General features: G+C 39.9%; 1 protein-coding gene across 3 annotated transcripts in view; it reads left to right on the top strand.

The window, feature by feature from the left end:
- The window catches only part of EFL1 (elongation factor like GTPase 1), a 125,206-nt gene that overhangs the window by 18,340 nt on the left and 87,074 nt on the right, over positions 1 to 19,792 (top strand). For all 3 annotated transcript variants that reach the window (XR_011233156.1, XM_069465639.1, XM_069465638.1), the window contains 9 exons: positions 19 to 156; positions 2,039 to 2,253; positions 7,969 to 8,092; positions 9,755 to 9,831; positions 10,547 to 10,683; positions 11,309 to 11,431; positions 13,238 to 13,337; positions 18,157 to 18,308; positions 18,555 to 18,721. Coding sequence is in view for 2 of the 3 variants with exons in the window: in XM_069465639.1 (XP_069321740.1) it covers positions 19 to 156; positions 2,039 to 2,253; positions 7,969 to 8,092; positions 9,755 to 9,831; positions 10,547 to 10,683; positions 11,309 to 11,431; positions 13,238 to 13,337; positions 18,157 to 18,308; positions 18,555 to 18,721 (1,233 nt within the window). In the remaining variant the exon portion in view is untranslated. The remainder of the gene's footprint in view (positions 1 to 18; positions 157 to 2,038; positions 2,254 to 7,968; positions 8,093 to 9,754; positions 9,832 to 10,546; positions 10,684 to 11,308; positions 11,432 to 13,237; positions 13,338 to 18,156; positions 18,309 to 18,554; positions 18,722 to 19,792) is intronic.

Here is a 19,792-nt window from a genome sequence, read left to right as displayed (position 1 = left end):
TTTCTCTGTTTTTCTCAGACACAAGCAGTTCTGCGACAAGCCTGGCTTGAAAACATCCGTCCAGTTTTAGTGATTAATAAGATAGATCGCTTGATAGTAGAACTGAAGTTCACCCCACAGGAGGCCTATTCTCACCTCAAGAATATTTTAGAACAGGTATTTTATTCTTCAGTATTTTAAAAATTAGGGCTCAAAGAAAAGTTGTAAGAAAGTTAAGGAAGTTACTGAGTTGGATATGAGGCATTGCTACAGAAAATTGAACTTTTCCACTCAAGGTTCATACATGTTGGGGTCTTGCTACAACAGAGGCAACAGAACAAACGTGTTCTCAGGAGTGCCTTCCATCTTCTGGAAGCACCCATAGTATGAAGGTTGGATAATAGGCTCTCTTGTTAAAATTTTGTAGGTAGGTTCCAAAGTGAAGCAATACTAGGAGGCACTATGATGTTTCATTATCTGTCTTTAGTCGAAATTTTACCCAAGCATTCATTCATTTATTGAGCAAACATTTCGTTCGTATGTTGAATAAATGAATTATTGAATGTCCATTGTATGCTAGGGATTATGTATATAAAAATGGATAGATCAGAGTCCTGTTTTCAAAAGAGCGTACTTGGGGAGACAGTTAAAGAGTTATTTGGAGAACAGTGAGTTCTGAGTGTGATTGGACAGCGTAGATGAGGGGCCACCTAACCCAGTCTGGATCAAGAGGAAAGAAGGAATTAGAAGTCTCACAATGGATTGTCCCGACCCGCAGGACTGTCAACGTGAACCCTGGAAGGGGGAGTGGGAATTAGGGGGACAAGAGACGCGAGAAATGGAGACGAGACAGGAGTCTGATCAAGTCTCGTTTATTGTGTGCTGAGTGGCAGGTTTTATAGGTCAGCAAGGCGGGGAAAAGAAAAGGCGGGGTTAAGTTCAAACTACAAAGCGGCCCTTAAGTAAGGCGAGAAATGTCAGCTCCTCCCACAGTGGAACTGACTGTGCTGCTGCTTATGGAGTGGAAAACTACTGAGCTCAGGCGCCAGAGGCAATGCTGTAGCCGGGCCTCAAGGCTCCGGACAATGGATGTCGTGAGGTGGAAGAAAGGTAGGTGTTTGCCAGGCAGAAAATTAGGGAAAGGACATTCAAAAGAGAAGAAATAGAATATGCAAACTCATAAAGGCAAGAGAAAGCTTGGTACAATGTTTCATTCAAGGAACTGCAAATTGTTGATTATAGCTGAAGAATTTGATCATGTAAGCAGTGACGAGACTGGAGAAAGGAGTATGGGACTTCGATTTTGGTGAACCTTGTATGTCATGCATAGGAGTTTGAAATTTCTTCTTCAAGACAATGGAAAGTCATTGATGAAACCAACCTGAGTATATTTATTTGCTAATGGGAGGCAATGAAAAAGAATGATGGATGGATCCAGTTCCTTGTAGAAATAGGCACAGGTGAAATACTCCTGCCCTGCAGTGGCAGATGAAGGGCCAGTAGTATTTGCAGATGTAAACAGACTTACAAGTTGGAATATGGGGAACTTGCAAGAATTCTGAGTAATAGGTTCCACTTTCTTTCTGAGCTAGGAAATAAGATTACTGCTTATTTGGGAGTGAAAACAGTTGGGGATTAGAGGTTGGGAAGAGGGCCTGAAGAGAGTGGTGAAAATCTCAAATAGCTGATGTGAGAGAAATGGGCACGGGAGTTGACTAAGGTTACAAACTAGGACTGTGGGAATTGGAAATCCCGAGTTACAAGTGATACCAGACCTCAGTACTGAAAAACAAAGATATAACATTAACATTTATGTTAAACTAAAAATAATCACCATAAAAATGACCTTCCAAAAGCCTTATGATTTAGTTTTCCTGGGTTTTGAAAGAATGCATGAATAACCTGTAAGTTATGCATTGATTGTAAATGTCACCTCCATCCATGTGTGCCCAAACTGTGACTGATGATTCTAGCTCTAACAAACGTTAGGTAGTGCTTCTCCTGCCATGAGCATGCCAAGCAGCTGAGTGACACTCTGCCATTTTACCGTCTCTCCTAGATTAATGCACTCACAGGAACTCTTTTTACTTCTAAAGTCCTAGAAGAAAGAGCAGAGAGAGAGACTGAATCCCAGGTGAATCCAAATTCTGAACAAGGAGAACAAGTGTATGACTGGAGCACTGGCTTGGAGGACACGGATGATTCTCACCTTTACTTCTCTCCAGAACAGGGAAATGTGGTGTTTACCAGTGCAATAGATGGATGGGGCTTTGGGTAAGTCTATTTGAGTCTAATTAAGTCTTTTTGTGGATTTCATATACAATTGATTTTTTTTTAGTTAAACTTTTTATTTTGAGATAATTGCAGATTCACGTACAATTGTAAGAGATAACATGGAGAATTCTCTTGTCCCCTTTACCTAGTACCTCCCCAACCTTGGTACCATTTTTATAGTACGATATCACAACCAAGGCAGTGACATTGATGCAGTCAGGACAGAGCACATTTCCATCACAAGGCTCCCTCATGTTGCCCTTGTATAGCTACACCTTCCTTCCCAGCCCCAAGCGCACTTTAACCCCTGACAACTATTAATCTGTTCTCCAAATTTGTTATTTCAAGAGTTTTATAAAAATGGAATCAAATGACATGTTACAGAAATGGAACCAAACAGTATGTAACCTATTTTGGATTGGCTTTTGTCACTCAGCATAATTCTTTATAGACTTATCCAAGTTGTTGCATGTATTAATACTGTAGTTGGTTCGTTTTTATTGCTTAGTATTCTCCATGGTGTGGATTTACTACAGTTTAACCATTCACCTATGAAAAGACATCTGATTTTTTTCCAGCTTTTGGCTATTATAAGTAAACCTTCTGTAAACATTCATGTATAGGTTTTTGTGTGAACGTAAGTTTTCCTTTCTCTGGGATAAATGCCTAGAAAATACTGGGTCTTATGGTAGTTGTGTGTTTAGCTTTTAAAGAACTGCCAAACTGTTTTCCAGAGGGGCTATACCATTTCATATTCCCACCAGCCGTGCATGAGTGATCCAGTAGCTCCAGATTTTCACTGTCATTTGGTGTTGTCACCATTCTCATCTTAGCCATTCTGATGGGTGTGGACTAGTAGGTTATTGTGGTTTTAATTTGCATTTTCCTAACAGCTGGTGATATTGAACATCTCTTCATGTGCTGATTTGGCATCTGTATATCTTCTTGGTTTAAATGTCTCTTCATGTCCTTTACCCATTTTCTAATTGTATGTTTGTTTTTATACTGTTGAGTTTTGAGAGTGCTTTTATATTTTAGACACTAGTCCTTTGTCTCATATGTGCTTTGCAAATATTTTATCTCAATCTATAGCTTGGCTTTATATCCTCTTAAGAGTGTCTTTCAAAGTGGGCAAAGTTTTTAATTTGGGTGAAGTTCACTCCATCAATTTTTCTTTTTATGGATCTTGCTTTTAAAGTCAAGGTAAAGAATTCTTTGCCTAGCCCTAGACCCTGAAGATTTTTCTCTCATTTTTTTTCTGAAAGTTTTATAGTTTTACTTTTTACATTTAAATCTGTGATCCATTTTGAGTTAATTTATGTAGAAGGTGTGAGACTAAGTCCAAATTCTTTTTTTTTTTTCGTCTATGGATGTCCAATCACTCTAGCACCATTTGTTGAAAAGGCTGTCTCTCCTCCATCGAATTGCTTTTGTACCTTTGTCAGAACCAGTGGGGCATGCTTACATGGGCCTATGCCGAGTGGTTCGTTCTGTTCCTTGATCTGTGCGTCCATCTTTCCAACAGCACCACGTAGTCTTGATTATTGCAGCTGTATGATAAGTCTTGAAATCAGGTAGAGTATTTCTGCCCACGTTATTATTCTTTTTTTCAGAATTATTTTAGCTGTTCAAGCATCTATGCCTTTCCAGATAAATTTTGTAATCATCTTGCCTATATCTGCAAAAACATCTTGCTAGAATTTTGATGGAAATTGCATCCCTTTTTATAGGAACTTGTTCTCTAATTTCCTTTTGACATATTTTGAACATATTTTGCCTTGGACAGTATAACATATTAAAATATCTTAATTTTCCATGTTTGTAATAAGATACCTTAGTCTACGGTAGGTATCTTAGACTAAGATACCTTAGTCTACTTGGTGCCTCAAAGGTCGTACCACACTTAAATGAATCCAGGTAATGAATATATAATGAAAGAAATTATGAACCTGCCAAGAATTTACACTTTTCGTATATGGTTGATGGCTTGCCATTATCACCTTTGTGGGCCTCAGTTTCCTCATCTGAAAAATAAGAATATTGGGCTAAGATGATTTGTAAGAATTTCTTGCAATTAAAAAGCACAGTGATTCACTCAGTCACACAACAAGGTCAGACCCGTGAATCTCTTAATTTGTGAGCATTCTGCTGGTGAGCCACAAGGTGGGGGGCTTGTCCTTATAATGATTTTCATAAGTCATTTAATGTTTTTTGCTAATTTAAGTTTAAATCTTACAAATTGGGGGAAGTTTATTGTGGGAGGAGAAAGAATGAGGAAGGGCTTGAATGGATAGAATAATTTGTGTATCCCTTACAACTGTTGACATTTTTAGATCCTATCAGTCAATAAGTGAACGTTCCCCTGTGTAGACAAGGTCATATTTAGAAATCTGCTAGTGCCTTTTCTCAACAAGTTGACAAGTTAATTTATGGGAAAGTGGTGGAAATGAAAGCTCTGGGGGACTTTTTTTTTTTTTCTTCAATTTTCCCCTAAAATGTCAGAGACAGAGTTGATAGCTGCATGCATCATAAAAGGTGGAAAATGAGCACATTTCAGAATTTGGAAGATGATTCTATAAACTCACATACAGTGGGACAGGATTAAGAAGTGTGAGTAGAGGCTGAACCTACTAGGTCTGCTGCCTGAATGTATCCTATTAATGGATGTTAATCCAGGAGAATCTGCTCTGAAAAGCAGAAACACATGGACTTGGATGGGTAGCAGCAAGAATCTAAGTCCTTGTTTTAGATAAATAGAACTGAAGCCCTAACTTTGTAGAACAGGGACAGGAAAGAAGAGACAATGAAAAGCCCTTCCTAATAGTTTTATTTGTCGTCTTGTACCAATGTCTTAGAATCCTGCAGTTAACATTACTCTGCTAGGTAGCTTGGAAGGCAAAAGGGTATGTGCCTCAATAATTTCATACTTGGCCAAGTTGTCATTCGGGGAGATAGGCAGCAGATAGATCAGCAAACTTTTGTAATACAAATCTCTTCTGCAGGTCTCTTAGAATCTTTTTTGAAGTTAACTCTTTAGAGGAAATGAATTAAATAGAATTCAAGAATGGAGAAGTGCTAGAACCTGTGTTTTAAAATTATAACTAATGACACAAATAAAAGCACTAAGCTATAATGGGGAATGGGTAGATGTTAAGCAAATTTTATGGTAACTATGGGATAAAAAAGAATGAAAAGGGTAGGAAACATGGTTTTGAAAGATTTATTATCTGTCTCTGTATATGTGTGTAAATAAATGGTAGACTAGAACAGGGCTTGAGGATAGTGGCCTAAGCAAATGGATAAATGTCTTACTATAATTTATGGTTTTGAGAGGTTTTAGAGTATTTATGAAAATATTTTAGTTTACTACTTTTTTTTTTTTTTTTTTTTGACAGAGTCTTGCTCTGTTGCCCTGGCTAGAGTGCAGTGGCATCATCATTGCTCACTGCAACCTCTAACTCCTGGGCTCCAGCGATCCTCCTGCCTCAGGCTACTGAGTAGTTGGGACTACAGGTGTGCACCACCATGCTGGGCTAATTTCTTCCATTTTTGGTGAAGACAGGGTCTCTGTCTTGCTCAAGCTATCCTCCCGCCTTGGCCTCCCAGAGTGCCAGGATTACAGGTGTGAGCTTGTGCCTGGCCTTAAGTTTACCACTTTTAGAATTAACACCAGGGTGTTTATCTGACACATCATTGTAAAAAATAAAATATAATACAGTCTGGGTAACACAAATCAACATTTTAAAAAATCCTAGAAACATAACAGAAACCATACTGGTAAATCCATCTGATCAAAGCAGTTGTAATAATAAATGTATGAAATCCCCCAATAAGGAGGGAAGGAAATTTCATTTAAAAAAAAAATTCAGAAGCTTGCTACATAAAAAGGATAAACATAAAGCATAATGGACAGAGGCTTAATACCAAAGCTCTAGCTCAGGTATGTCAATCAAATGTGAGCAAAAAGAAAGTAGGTTTGGCAATGTTAATGATAAAATGGAATTTATGGCAAATTAATTATGGCATAAGGATCATTTTTATACAGATAACTGACACATTTCACTAGTGAAGAGATTATGGATCAACTATCATAATAGCAGTGTGCATGAGACAAAAATAGAGCTATAAGTTGAACTCTTAGGCATGTGGTTTGGGGGGAGGATTTTAACATATCACTGGCAAACTCTTCACAGGTTAAGTAGACAGAAACATAAACCATATGAATAGCACAATTAAATTCAGAATTTGCTTTAAGTGTCAGTGAAGGGTATACAAAAAGTGCTTCTATATCAGGCAGAAAATAATAATTCAAGTTCATAAGCTAGAAAAGGTTGCAGGTTTGATATGCTAATTACTTAGTCATTACCTCCAGTTTTAACCATCAGAGAATAGACCCAAGTTGCCAGTATGGAGATCAAAGTTTCAGCTTTATTCATTGAGGCCCCAAGTATCACTTCTAAAGAACAGGGCTCCTTGCTAAAGTTAGGTTGGAGAATGCTTGGGAACTCAGGCCACAGTAGTTGCCCCTTAATGTCTCCCTCCACATGTAGACCCTTGGACCTGCCTGTAGGTCCTGAATTGGATATGCAAATCTGTGTGGAGGATTGCAGCCTGCTTAGCAAAACCAGGTATTGATAAATGAAAAGCTGCAAAGAGAGGGGTTTCCTGACTTACATCTGGAAGGAAAGCTCTGGGCCCTGCTCTGGTTTTGCTGAACCACAGGAAGCCAGGGAGGAGATCTGCTCTTTTTACTGATCCATACAGTATGTAGTAAGGCAGTCTGCTTTCTTTTGGAGGCACAGGAACTCTACCCAGCAGATGTTGGCCTTACCCTTCTCTTCACTTGTGGAGGAGCCATTGAAGTGTCACCTATGAACAGATGGTTTTATTTCTTCGTTTCTAATCAGTATACCATTTATTTCCTTTCTTGTCTTATTGCATTAGGCTGGGCTTCCAGTACGGTGTTGAAAAGAAGTGGTAAGGGGATATTCTTGCCTTGTTCCTGAGTGGGCAAGGTGCTGGTACTTTGAAAGTTCTAGTCTCAAACCTTAAACATTTTGTTCTCTGGAGAAAGGTGTTTCCTAGGCCGTTTATCCCAGACAATGCAGATACTACCTGTAGCACCTTCATCTGTTCATTGACTGCTCTCCCGTGGCTGGAGACCATGGTGGTAGCTGGTTTCTCTGTGGGCTGATGAAAATTAGGTTGGTATGTGTATGTTTACCATTTAATCCAGGACATTAAAAAACTTGTTCTGGCAGGTTGTGGCTATAGAGGTCATTTCCTTTGTGAGCAACAGTCATTTATAGCAGTAAAGAACTGAAATAAGGTGTTATTGTTGGTATAGTTGTGATGGGCAGCTGGAACTAGCACTTCCTTGGCCCTTGTTCCTTTTATCTTGTTTTATATGTGCCAAATTAAGAGAGGGAGCTATAACATGAATTCTAATTCATATTAACGTAGAGAATGTTGGCCAAGAACATGGGCTTTGGAGCAAAACTACTTGGGTTTGAATCCCAACTTCACTTCTCACCTGTGTAATCTCTCTATGCTTCAGTGTCTTTTTCTGTAAAATGGGAGAAATCTGTAGGATAGTTGAAATGATTAAATTTAGTTATACATCTGAAGAACTTTGAATAGTACCTGGCACAGAAACATTCAAGTATTGGCTATACTTATTGTTATTAATAGCATGTACGTTGGGTTTTCTTTCAGAATTGAACACTTTGCCAAAATCTACAGTCAAAAGATTGGCATCAAAAAGGAAGTTCTTTTGAAAACCTTGTGGGGAGATTATTATATAAATATGAAGGCTAAGAAGATTATGAAGGTTGATCAGGTAATGTGGTAAATGTCCCCTTGATTCTTGGTCACATTCTTGCCCTATGAAAACCTGTCCTGTAATACTTTTAATAGATATAATTCAACTTTAGTTTATATAGGTGAGTTCATGAGGGAATTTTTAACTATATATAAAAATTGGGAAATTCTTACAAGTCTCGTATCCAAGTATTGTTTATGTAGAGTTCTTAGCCTTTTTAAATATAATGAGCAAAGGCCTGCATTTTTTTTTTTTTTAAGAGAATCAAAAATCTCAGATCTTGGGCACCTAAAGACACATACTTTATGTCATACATTTGTATGTCTCCTTCACCATAAAGAAATGTCTTTTCTAGGCATCGCTGTGTTTCACACTGTACTAGTCTCAACTGAGGCCTTATCTCAGGGTGTGTTGGTCTCCATGCGGCGCTGATGGGGGTGGGAGGTGCTGTGCGACCCCTTCCTCTGTAGAGACGTGGTGTGGGGCTGCTGAGTCATGTAGCCTCCAAGGATACCTTTCTTGAAGCTTTATATTTTTAATGTAAAATTCAGGATTTCATAAATTTGTTCTCATTGAAAATCATATATATTCCTTTTAGAAAGTACTCATAAAGCCACAGAAAAGAAAAAAATCAGAAGCCAACAGTGCTTGTGATATGGTTTTAATTTCTTTCATTCCTTTCGGATAATATATACTTCTCTCAGTTCAGATTATACTGTTTACATAAGCTGCCTTTTGCTTAATGTTATATCATGAACATCTTCCCTTGGCTCTAAAAGCTTTTTTATAAACAGTGTATTTAAAAGGGAGTGAACATAGTTAAGTGGGAAAGAGCAGGCTTGAGAGTTACTCTGTGTTTGAATCTTGCCTCTGCCACTTACCGACTCTGTGACTTTTGTCTCATTTGTTTCATCTGCAAAATTGAGATAATAGACTTAGAGTGTAGTTATGATTGTATGAAATAATCTGTGTAAACTCTGTAGAACAACTCCTGTCACATAATAGGCATCCTATTTTATTTTGTGAGAGTACCACTGTTTATGTAATCATTCTCTTAAGATTGGACATCGTTTTTTTTTTTCCCCAAATATTTTGACATTGTAAGTAAAGCTGTGATAGACATTTTTGTGCATTGGTTTTTGTCTTCATGATGATATTTTTTAAACCAGGAATGACTTTTAATTTCTTAATACTTTTGCCAATAGTTCTTCAGAAAGGAGGTATCAGTTTATATCCCATCTCATGTGTATACGAGAGTATATACCCCAAGGTGCTCCTGATATTAACTTTTTGCATGGTTTGGTAAGAGAAATGATAGGGTTTCTTTGTGAACATTAGACTGAAGTCTGTGAAAAGAGCCTCCGTGCACAGAGTGAAGTTGTGGCTCTTGGTCTGGGTGTTGTGTGTGTGTCTTTGATTTTAGTGGTGGGACAGCCATAGGGATATGTCTCCCAAATGGTGACATTGTTTGTGAAGTCCCTTGTTCCCAGAGGAAGGGGATACTTGGTTATTATTATTGACTATTTAGAGCATTCTTATAACTGCTTTCATCTACTTTACTGTTGAATAAATATTTTCAAATAGAAATGAGACATGTTGATAATAAAAACATGTCAAGAATGAATATATAAATGCCTATTAAATGTTCAGGAACTTAAGCCCATATATTCTTTTCTGCAGGCTAAAGGAAAGAAACCTTTGTTTGTACAGTTGATCCTGGAAAATATATGGAGTTTGTATGATGCTGTCTTGAAAAGGTAAGACTGTCATACAATTGTTTATCTTTGGGCAGTATAGTTTGCCTCACTTTCCAGTTTAATGAGTTACTTCAGAAAGCTGAGATAGGCTGAGATAGGCTGGGAAAGCGAACAGAGCTTTTGCAGATGAGTTGATTGCAGGGCTTGGAAACAATTTAAAGGAGTGTGTGTAACCCAAGTTAAGGGCGGTGGAGGAGGGACAGAACAGCAATATTTTATAGAACGCTGAGGTGAAGAGATAAAATGATGGAAAGAGACAGTAGGCCTTTGTTTTTACAAACCCAGTTTAAAAAAATAGTAATTATAGCAGAAAAGGTGCTGGATATCTAGGATCATTAATAGAGAACTTGGGAAATAACTTGCCTGGTACAAATTTGCTTTAGTGTATTTACTTTCTAAGTTATTCTAGAGGTGGAATAATGACTTTTTAGCATTTATTTGTAAAATGTCTTTACCGGTTGACATAGTTTGCTTAAGGTGATTGTGGAATGGTGCTTCATGGGACATTTTAAAGAAGGATGCACTTGAAAGTGTAAGAGTAGAGGCTGAGGAGTCCTCTACTGTGGCAGGATCCCCTTCAAACATTTTTAGTGTTTTTTAAAAATGTAGTACATTAGGGAAAAAATGTGCCAGATAATGTTGAGTTCCTTTTCCCTGCTGCTTGTTCATACCTGTGTGTGACTTTTTTCCCCCTCCAATCTTGTGTTTGCTCTAGGGACAAGGAAAAAATTGATAAAATAGTAACTTCTTTAGGGTTAAAAATTGGAGCCCGGGAGGCGCGACATTCAGATCCTAAAGTTCAGATCAATGCCATTTGTAGTCAGTGGCTACCCATATCCCACGCTGTTCTTGGTATCCTTTATTTTAATGGTTTTTAATGAAATAGTTTTGATAAAACAAGAAAAAACAATGGGTTATTGGCAATGAGGAAATCCTCTGGAAATAACCCATTCCAATCTAAAGTAAGTCTTCTCTGCTCATTTAATGTTCTACCATGAAGCTATATTTAATACTTTAAAAATTAATGCACTAATTAGTGTTAATACTACCAATAAGGAAATTTTTAAAAGACATTTCTTTTTGTTTTTGTTTAGTAATCTGTAAAAATAAAAATGCACTAAGATTTGTATGTAAGTAGGTAATTTAGAAGTTTGTGTTAAATCACTTTTTCGTTTCATGGTCACAAGTAGCCAACCTGCGTGCTAAGCTCTGTTGTCCTCATTTGTTCCATGAGCCTCAGTGTTAGAGTATCTGTCATGAGGATCCTGTCTTAGCTTCAGAGCGTTGGAGCATTCACAGACTCCCTGAAATTGTGTGCATGTTTTGAGATATGATGCATAAAACAACGTTGCCTTACAGCCCAGGCATTTTCTGTGTAAACAGACACTGTTACCTCGATATTTAGTGCACACAGTGACTCTTTGCCTTGATGGAGGGCGCTAGTTCAAGCTTTTCAGTCCTTAACAAGAGACTTCAGCTATGGTGTGTCAGAAACTTCCTAGTCCCCTTGATATCGCTGCTGAGAGAGTGGAGAAACTGATGTGCGCGGGATCGCAGCCGTTCGACTCTCTTCCACCAGAAACTCAAGCACTGAAAGCAGGTGAGGCAAAGATGAACATGCTGGAATGTACCGCATCGTTGGCTTTCCCCAGTCCGGGCTGCTCTAGACCAACTTGCTGAATGGCTGGCCAATTTGCCAAATGTCCGCTTCCACAAATAAACAGTTTCACAAATGACCATTTCACCAGCTTTGGTTCTCTTCTCCCCAGAGAAGAGTTTTGCTATGGTCATTTTGCTCAGCTAGGGGGTTGGGAGACCAGAGACTCTGGGAATCCTCCCTTCTGCCCTGATCTGATTTCATAATCACGTTATAGTCCATCCTCCTAAACAACCAAGAATGTGTTCCCTTAGCTGCGGCATCACTGCCATGGCTGTGTCCGTAGGGACCGTGGAAAGGTGGTTCCAGGGGCTGTGCTGCTCATTGGAAGCCCTGTCCACAAGCGCCACATGGAGAGGGAGCTCCCGTTCTGCTCTCTGGGGGCTCCATGAAATTCATCTGTGTGTACTCTCTGTCTCCAATTCTGTTGCATTTGTAACCCTGGCGCCCCAAACCACTCCAGTACTGTTCTTGGGGTCACTATAGACTCCCACTTTGTTAAATCTAATGGCCAGTTCTCAGTCCTCATTTGACTAGATCTGTCACAAGCATTGACACAGTTGATCACTCCTTCCTCCTTGGAACACTTTCTGCCCTTGACTTCTAGGCTTCCACATGCTTCTACTTTTCTCCCTGTCTCCGTGACTGCTTATCCTTAATCTGTTTTTCTGGTTTATCCCCATCTCCCTGACTTTAACTTTGGGGTGCCCCAAGCAAGGCTTAGTCTTTGGACCTCATCTCTTTTACCTGCACTCACTTTTTTGGTGATCTTATCCAATCTCAAGGCTTTAAATGACAGCTGTCTGCTCAGCGTTCCAACGTCTGTATCTCCAGTGCATATCTGTTCTCTGACTTCCAGACTCGTGTGTCCAGTTTCTACACTCCCTCTCTCTATTCAACTGTCTAAGAAACATCTCAAACTTAACATGTCCCAAACTGAGCTTTTTATCTTTTGCTCAAACCTGCCATGCTAGTTAACTCCCTATCTCAGAGGTACCTCCATCTTTTCATTTGTTCAGTCCAAAAACTTCAGAGTCCTCTGTGGCTCTTACATTCACCTTGTACTGCTACACCCAGTCCGTCAGCAAGTCCAGTTTATTCTTCCAGAATCCAGCTATTTCCCAACATTTTTACTTCTGCCTCCCTGGGCCAAGCAACCATCACCCCTCACCTGGTTATTGCGGTAGTTTAACAACTAGTGTTGCTGGTTCTGCTCTTTATTTCCTTCCGTGTTTTTTCAACACTGCAGCCAGAGTGATTCTGTTAAAATGTGAGGGCATGTCGCTTTATTCCTAATTCCTGCAGTTTTATTCATGCTTGAATTTTACTGTTGGATTCTTTGTGTACAAATTATTTTGATATGAGGTGATGGGGTGGCTTAAAAAAATTAACCAATATCTTTTCAACAGTCAACAAGGTAGCTTGTTAATAAAATAAAGTTTATTAGGGTGTATAGTGGGTGGTTTAACCTCATTCCATAGCTTTGGCTCTAATACAGCAGCTCACCCAACCTCCTGCCCCATCAGTTTTGCTTTTCTTTCCTCATTTGTGCCAACTCTGCTTGCTCTTGCTCTTCTGTTCTTTCCTAAAAATCTTATAGTTCTCTAAGTGGAATTTTATGGAGTTATAAAAAGTTATGGACTTCTTATACATTAGATGATGTCATGTCTTAAACATCTTGTTTTCCAGAAAAATCTGTTTTTTAAATAATAAGAAAAATAGTGACATTTTTATTTCCTATTTGTTTAGCTTTTATGAAATGTGGAAGTGAGGACACTGCTCCAGTTATTATCTTTGTTTCCAAAATGTTTGCAGTTGATGCTAAGGCCTTGCCTCAGAATAAGCCAAGGTAAGGAAAAGAGGGAAGTTGGGCTGGGGTGGGGAAATGGTGTATGTTGGCTGGGTGTGTAGTTGGGGTGTGGGTGGGAGGGCGCACATAATGTTTTTCTTCCTCAACCCGGAATTCATATCAAACCAACCCCCAGGGTACCATACAATTTGTATAGTAATGTATCCTTTTGTGATAGCTTTGTAGGAGAAAGCTGTTGAAATCAACTCTGGGCTATTGATTGGAACTAATGTAAATTTGAAGAAGAGTAGTAATATCAACAGTTAACTTTTGCTGAACATGACAGGAAAGTCTTAGTCTAAGCCTGCATTGTGTCGTCTAATTCTGTCTACCTCAGTGGAGATTACGAGTATTGCTGCCTCTCTGTATGTGTATTATGTGTGTGTGTATGTGGCGGGTGTGGGAGATGGATTATTTCTCAAGTTCCGGAGTCTTGGGGCATCTGTCCATTCTTTATCCTCTGTTTTTCATATGTGTTCCCCTCCTTGCTGTCTGCTGCCCTCCCCACCAGTTTAGGTAGTGATCGTCTCTTATGGGAATCGTTGCAGCAACCTCCTAGCTGATTCCCCTGCCCCGCCTTTAGTTCTGCCGGTCCGTTTGCCACTCTTCCTTCGGAATGATCTATCTGAGACTCAACTGTGAAGATACAAGTCTCTTGCTTAAAATCCGTGTTTTACCTCAAGTGTGACGTGATGGTGATGATTTCAGTAGTACTTGGGGAAACAAGTTTTTAATTAGTTGTCATATTTATTTTAATGTGTGTATTGCCTGTTTATGTCAAGTGATGCAGCTTTTCTTTTCCCAGTAATGAGATTTTAAGTTTTAGTTAAAAATGTTTGTCCATTTAAATAAAATATTAAGTAAATAATATGTTACAATAGCTGAAATGAAAATGATATGTGGGTGAGTGAAGGTCAGATCACCAACCTATGAAATAAACAACCTTTCTTAGTGGCATTTGAGACTTAGAATGACCTGACCCCAAACCATTTATCAACTAGATTTTTATTTCTGTTTCTCTAGTATACTATTTCCTGAACAAATTTCACATCTTTACTTGTGCTGTTTCTCCGTCTTGAAAGATTATTTTTCTTCTGCTAAAATCTTGCTTGTCCTTCAAGAGAAAGATTGTGTATTATTTTTTAGAGTTTTGCTAGTGATTTGAACATAGGCAGCTTCAATAATTTTTGTCCTAAGGATAAGTGAAGGAATGGATGGATGAGTGAATAAACAAAGAACAGGTCAGCGAATGGGTGATGAGTGAGCAGCTAAGTGAGTGGATAGTTGAATGAGTGAATGTATATTTATGTATCTCAGCTACTCCCAGATAATATTTCAGTGCTACATGTAGTAACAATTTCTTGATATTTTAGGAAGTTAGGTTTTTTGGCCAGTGGGAGTATCTCAGAGATTCTAGTAGAATCCTAGGAAATACTGGAGAATTGGAAAAGTTGCTCTTGAGATTTCAAGTACATGTATGTATATCATTTAAAATTCCTACATGTACTCATCCTTCCTTTTCTTGCTGAAGAATGATAATATTATGCCTTTACTGTTAATTACATTTTCTGTGAACATTTTTCTGAAATATTCATCAGTATTTTCCTTGAATTTAGTACATTTCTGGCAGTGCAATTCTATTCCATTAGGTTGTTTTACTGATTTTAGTCTTTTCTTACTTAACCAGTGTCAGTCTCAACAATTGTGATATAACAATAGCGTGTTCTCAGGTGTAACTGGGTAAGCTCGTCATCATTACTTTGCTCTTTAACATATATGCCATTGGAAGTTGGTATATTTCCATCTCTACTATTTCATTTATACCCAGCCAGGAGCAGGAGAGTATTATTTTCCTTTAATATAGACTAGAATATGTTAAATTCTGTGTGATGCATGTCAAAGAGAAAAGTAAAGCAGGAAATGGGATGGGATACCTGCAAAACCTAAAAGATTTTTCCCTGATTTAATGAAAACACTGTCTTTTACTCACTGCTCAGCAGTGCCACTTTGTTGTAAATGAAGTCTCCGTGTGTGAATGGGCCCGTTACAGGACTTCTCCCACATTCTTGCCTCTTTTCCTTTCCCCTTCAAATTCACCTCCCAGCCTGACCGTTTGAATCTTCACTCAACATTCTCACCTCTGGTCTCCTTCATCTCTAGTATTAGTAACTACTGTCCCTTCAGGAAGTTCTATCCATGGTTGGTTATACGATAGCATAGATATAGCTCACGACCCACAGCTGTTTCCTTACTAGTAGGGCCCTGTTTTCCTGCAAACAGATTCCTCTTTGTTCTCAACAAATACTGGATACAGTATCTTCTGCTTTGTTTCCCTCTAGCACCACTCCCAGTGCCCACCATAGTGCCTGGCACATGGCAGGTGTTAACTGGGTGGATGGATAAATGCATAGAGCGATAGCAAGCATTTGTCATATGTTAACTCAGTGACTAGAAATGATGATTATTCCAGAGCTTGTCATGAACTTAGGCAGATGAGGATTTAATAAATAAGGTGAACAAATATGCTTCTTTATTATAACTGAAGCTAAAATGAAATCAACAATTACTGAAGATGTTGATTTTGTCATCTTTAATTCCTCCTGAGTGAAAGACCATAACCTGGTGACAATGAGCTCAGACTTCAGAGCCAGATAGATCTGGATTTGAATTACGGCTCCTCCATTTGATATCTGTGTGACTTTGCATCAAGTTACTTAAGTTTTCAAAATATCCATTTTCTCATGTGTAAAATAGGAGTATAATATCTACTTCATTTAATTGTGGTGATAAATATGTGATATGGTATATGTAAAGTGATTAACACAATGTCTGGAGCATAGTGATACGACCATTGGAAGAGACTGTGTCTCTTCAGCTGCTAACTAGTGCATCAGGTATTTTTTCCTCCCTCCTCTAAGAATAATACTTTGTTCTGCATTTATATTTTAATTCACACTTTTCAGATACTCATGAGTTTTTAGCAAAAGTCTAGAAATAAGGAAAGTTATCTAAGGATTGGTTGAAGGAACAGCTGGAACGTTTAGCCTGGGGGAGAGCGAAGGGAGAGGGTGAGGCATGAATGCAGATGATTCAAAGGAAAGGGGAGGGAAGATTTGTGAGATGTTGCTCCAGAGGACAGAAGAGCAGCCATGGCCGGAATTGTGAGGAAGCAGAGCTCTGCTGTGCTTGTGGGTTCTTCTGAGGAGGAGCTTGTCTCTTGCAGTGGCAGGCAGTTCTTCCAGAGCCAGCAGTTCTGATTGCCTCACAGCAGACACCTGGCCAAGCCAGTCTCAAAAATTGTCTCTTGTCTTTTTGTATTTTATCGCACAGCCCTGTTACCCACAGTGGGATAGTCTGACTAGAAGGGCCTATTCCTAGAACTGAACTCATCCATTTTGAGGGGCAGATGCAAAGGAACGCAGAACTGGTGTCCAGTCCTGGTGGAAAGTCTTATCTAGGAGACAGGTATCTGCAGAGTGTAGCAATGGACAATCAGTGATTTAAGCAGTCACCTTCCAGGCTAGCCCACGTGCAGTAAAAAGGTGGAAGGGCTTTTAGGACATTTGGCATCAGGAGCTCCAAGAGTATGTGGCCATTTGGAAGGTAAGCCAGCAGTGCCCATGCAGAGTGGCTACCTGTGTGGTTTCCAGTGCTTAAGGTGAGAGCAGGGGAAGATGGCATGGCAGGGTGGCGCATGAAATTATCACTTAGGTGTCAAGTCTGACACTGAGGAGTAAAGCAGCAATCATAATGTCAAAGGTGAGGGCAGCGTGGGAGGGAGGCAGTGAGTGTTGGGGCCAGGCAGGGTTATCCAGCTTCTAGAGCTACAGCTTAAAGTCAGGAACAGAGGGTTAGCCTAGGTGTCTTGACGTTTAGTCCCAGAGTATAGGGCTAAAGATGTTCAAATTCTACCAACCATAAGGCAGGGATTGGCCTTGCTCTTGTGTTGGGGTTGAGCATGCCGGTGGGTTCATGAGGACCACCACGTGGGAAGGGGGGCCAAGTCCTGGGAAATAGTCTAACTGCCTGGTTCCCACCTTCCAAACCCAAACTTTGCCCATTTTTATTCAACTTAGTTCTCCCCCTTTGTAAAGACCTTTTTAGCATTAAAGCTCTAAGTGCCTCCTCTGTGGTCTGACAGACGTGAGGGTAACTCTTTAGGGAAAAGAACAGCTTAATTCCTGCCCCCCCCACCCCCACCACCACTCCCTCTCTGACTAATTTCCAGCAAACACACATACACACCCACACACTGCCTTTTCTGTGATGGTCCTTCTGGGGTCTAATACAATGACTGATAATTTCAGTTTGACCTTTTAGTCCTGCTGAATTGCCGGTACTTAGCCTGACCTCCTCTTGAACCCCAGCTCTCCATGAAGATGTATTTTTGTACTTATGGAGAAACCCTCGATTTCTCATTGAGGGCTTATGCTTGTTTCCCTGCAGGGGTGTTCGGAGCCCTGGTATCTGTCACTCTTTCCCTTGCTTATCCCTGTTCTTTACCTCTTCCAGAAGGAATATGGTGTCTGAGAAAGGTTCCATGCTATTGTATATTGTTCCACTTGGGGACATGGACTCTTGCACGTCAGTTCATAAGCTCAGAATAGCTGGGGACACAGCATTATTGGAGAGAGCCTGATAGGCCCTCTCTTTTGTTGCTACCAGCAAGGAGAGAGCTTGCAGAAAACTTCTGCCTGGAAGGGAGCTGGGACTAACCGTCAGCTTATCCAACTGTATCAGTACTTGCTGCTTCCCTGCTTGAAGGAACTGAGAGATGGTTGTTGTTGCCAGATCATAATGTATTTGTGATATCCTGTAGGCCTCTCACGCAAGAAGAAATTGCTCAGAGACGTGAGCGTGCAAGACAAAGGCATGCAGAGAAGCTTGCGGCAGCACAGGCGCAGGTACCCTCGGAGCCCACCCAAGATGGGCGTGCCCTTGAAACAAGTCCGAAGGGAGAGGAGCCAAGAGGTATGGCTTTCCCAGTGGGCTGTGGAGCAAAGTGTTGGCCTTTCTGCTTGACTTGGGACACCCATCCTTTAGCTCTTGAGCTTTTAGCTTTAATCATAGGTTTTATCAATATTCTTTTCATTCTTGGTGTTTCTTTTTCTGAAACTGGACCAAACATGTCATATTCACTGTTCCCTCTGTGTTTCCAGGCAGTCCCTAGATTAAAGAGAGCATTCTTGGCACTCATTATCTTTTTGTTTCTGGCAGGTGATGAGCAACAGGTGGAAAGTATGACCCCTAAGCCTGTGCCCCAGGAAGAACACAACCAAGAGTCTTTCATTGCATTTGCTCGAGTGTTCAGTGGTGTAGCTCAAAGAGGAAAGAAAATTTTTGTCTTGGGGCCCAAATACAGTCCTGTTGAGTTTTTAAAGCGGGTAAGAATTGGAAGTAAAACATTAGTATATTGTTTCAGGGGTCTGATATCTTTTCAAATTGGTTTGGATTGGTGATTATCTTATTGGGTAGATTTATTTTGTCTCTAGAGAGGCACACTTGAGTGAATCCACGTATTTCGTCTTGTGTTGCTTTGGTAACATTTGGTATATGTGTCTCACTTAGTAGCATTTAGAAAACCAAACCAGTATGTGAACCAAATTTTCAGGCCTTATTTAATTATAAGGCTTTTCTCTTTAAGGCAAGAATCACCTTGTGGTTAAAGAATTGACAAGAGCAGGTGTCATGCTGGAGCCAGGGCAATGCAGATCTTCTAGAAATATATGAAGATCCCAAAACTAGGTGCATCAGACCAAAGATGTGGGCAGTGAGCAGGTGGCAGGCAGCAGCTGGATGGCAGGGAGATCCTGGAAATCTGATCGGGAGGGTCTGTGAGCAGGGGAGCAACCAGCATCTAAATAGGCCTGAGCCGAAGGGCAAGAAAGAGATCACAGGCTAGAGTTGTCTCAGAACATTTTTGGAAGTAAACAAGATGTGTACATCACAATCAAATAATACAGGTCCTAGAATGACAAAGATACCGGAGGTTCAAGAAGCCAGTCAGGATCAGTAAGGAGAAATGAGTTAGGAACTTGTCAGTCAGCAGCATGAAGCATCACGAGGAAAAAAGCACATGCTCCTCTCTGCAGTGAGCAGCCTGTCTGCAGGCAGGCCCCAGTGCTTGGCCGCAGCGAGACGAAGGAGGTGGAAGTTGAAGAAAGTCTGTGCCGTCAGTTTTTCCTCGGCTCGAATGCTTATTCCATCGCTTTTAACAGTTTAATCTTTGGAGATTACAGTACTGAGTGGCAGTTAGGCAGTCCTTGTTGGACTGTGGCAGGTTCTAATTTAGCAAGAAGGAGCATAGTGCTTGGTGTGTATAGGGTTATATTTTATGTGAGTCTGAAAGTGCTATAGTGACATGTATAAAAGTCTCTTTATGATTATCTTAACATCTTGGCTTGGACGTAATTGATAGTTTGTTGTTTCTAAGTAAGGGTCAAGTATCTGTTCGT

The sequence above is a fragment of the Eulemur rufifrons genome, chromosome 3 (genome assembly GCF_041146395.1).
Source record: "Eulemur rufifrons isolate Redbay chromosome 3, OSU_ERuf_1, whole genome shotgun sequence".
Lineage (NCBI taxonomy): Eukaryota > Metazoa > Chordata > Mammalia > Primates > Lemuridae > Eulemur > Eulemur rufifrons.
The sequence above is the reverse complement of the archived record's forward strand: the minus strand, read 5'-3'. Positions and strand labels throughout refer to the sequence as shown.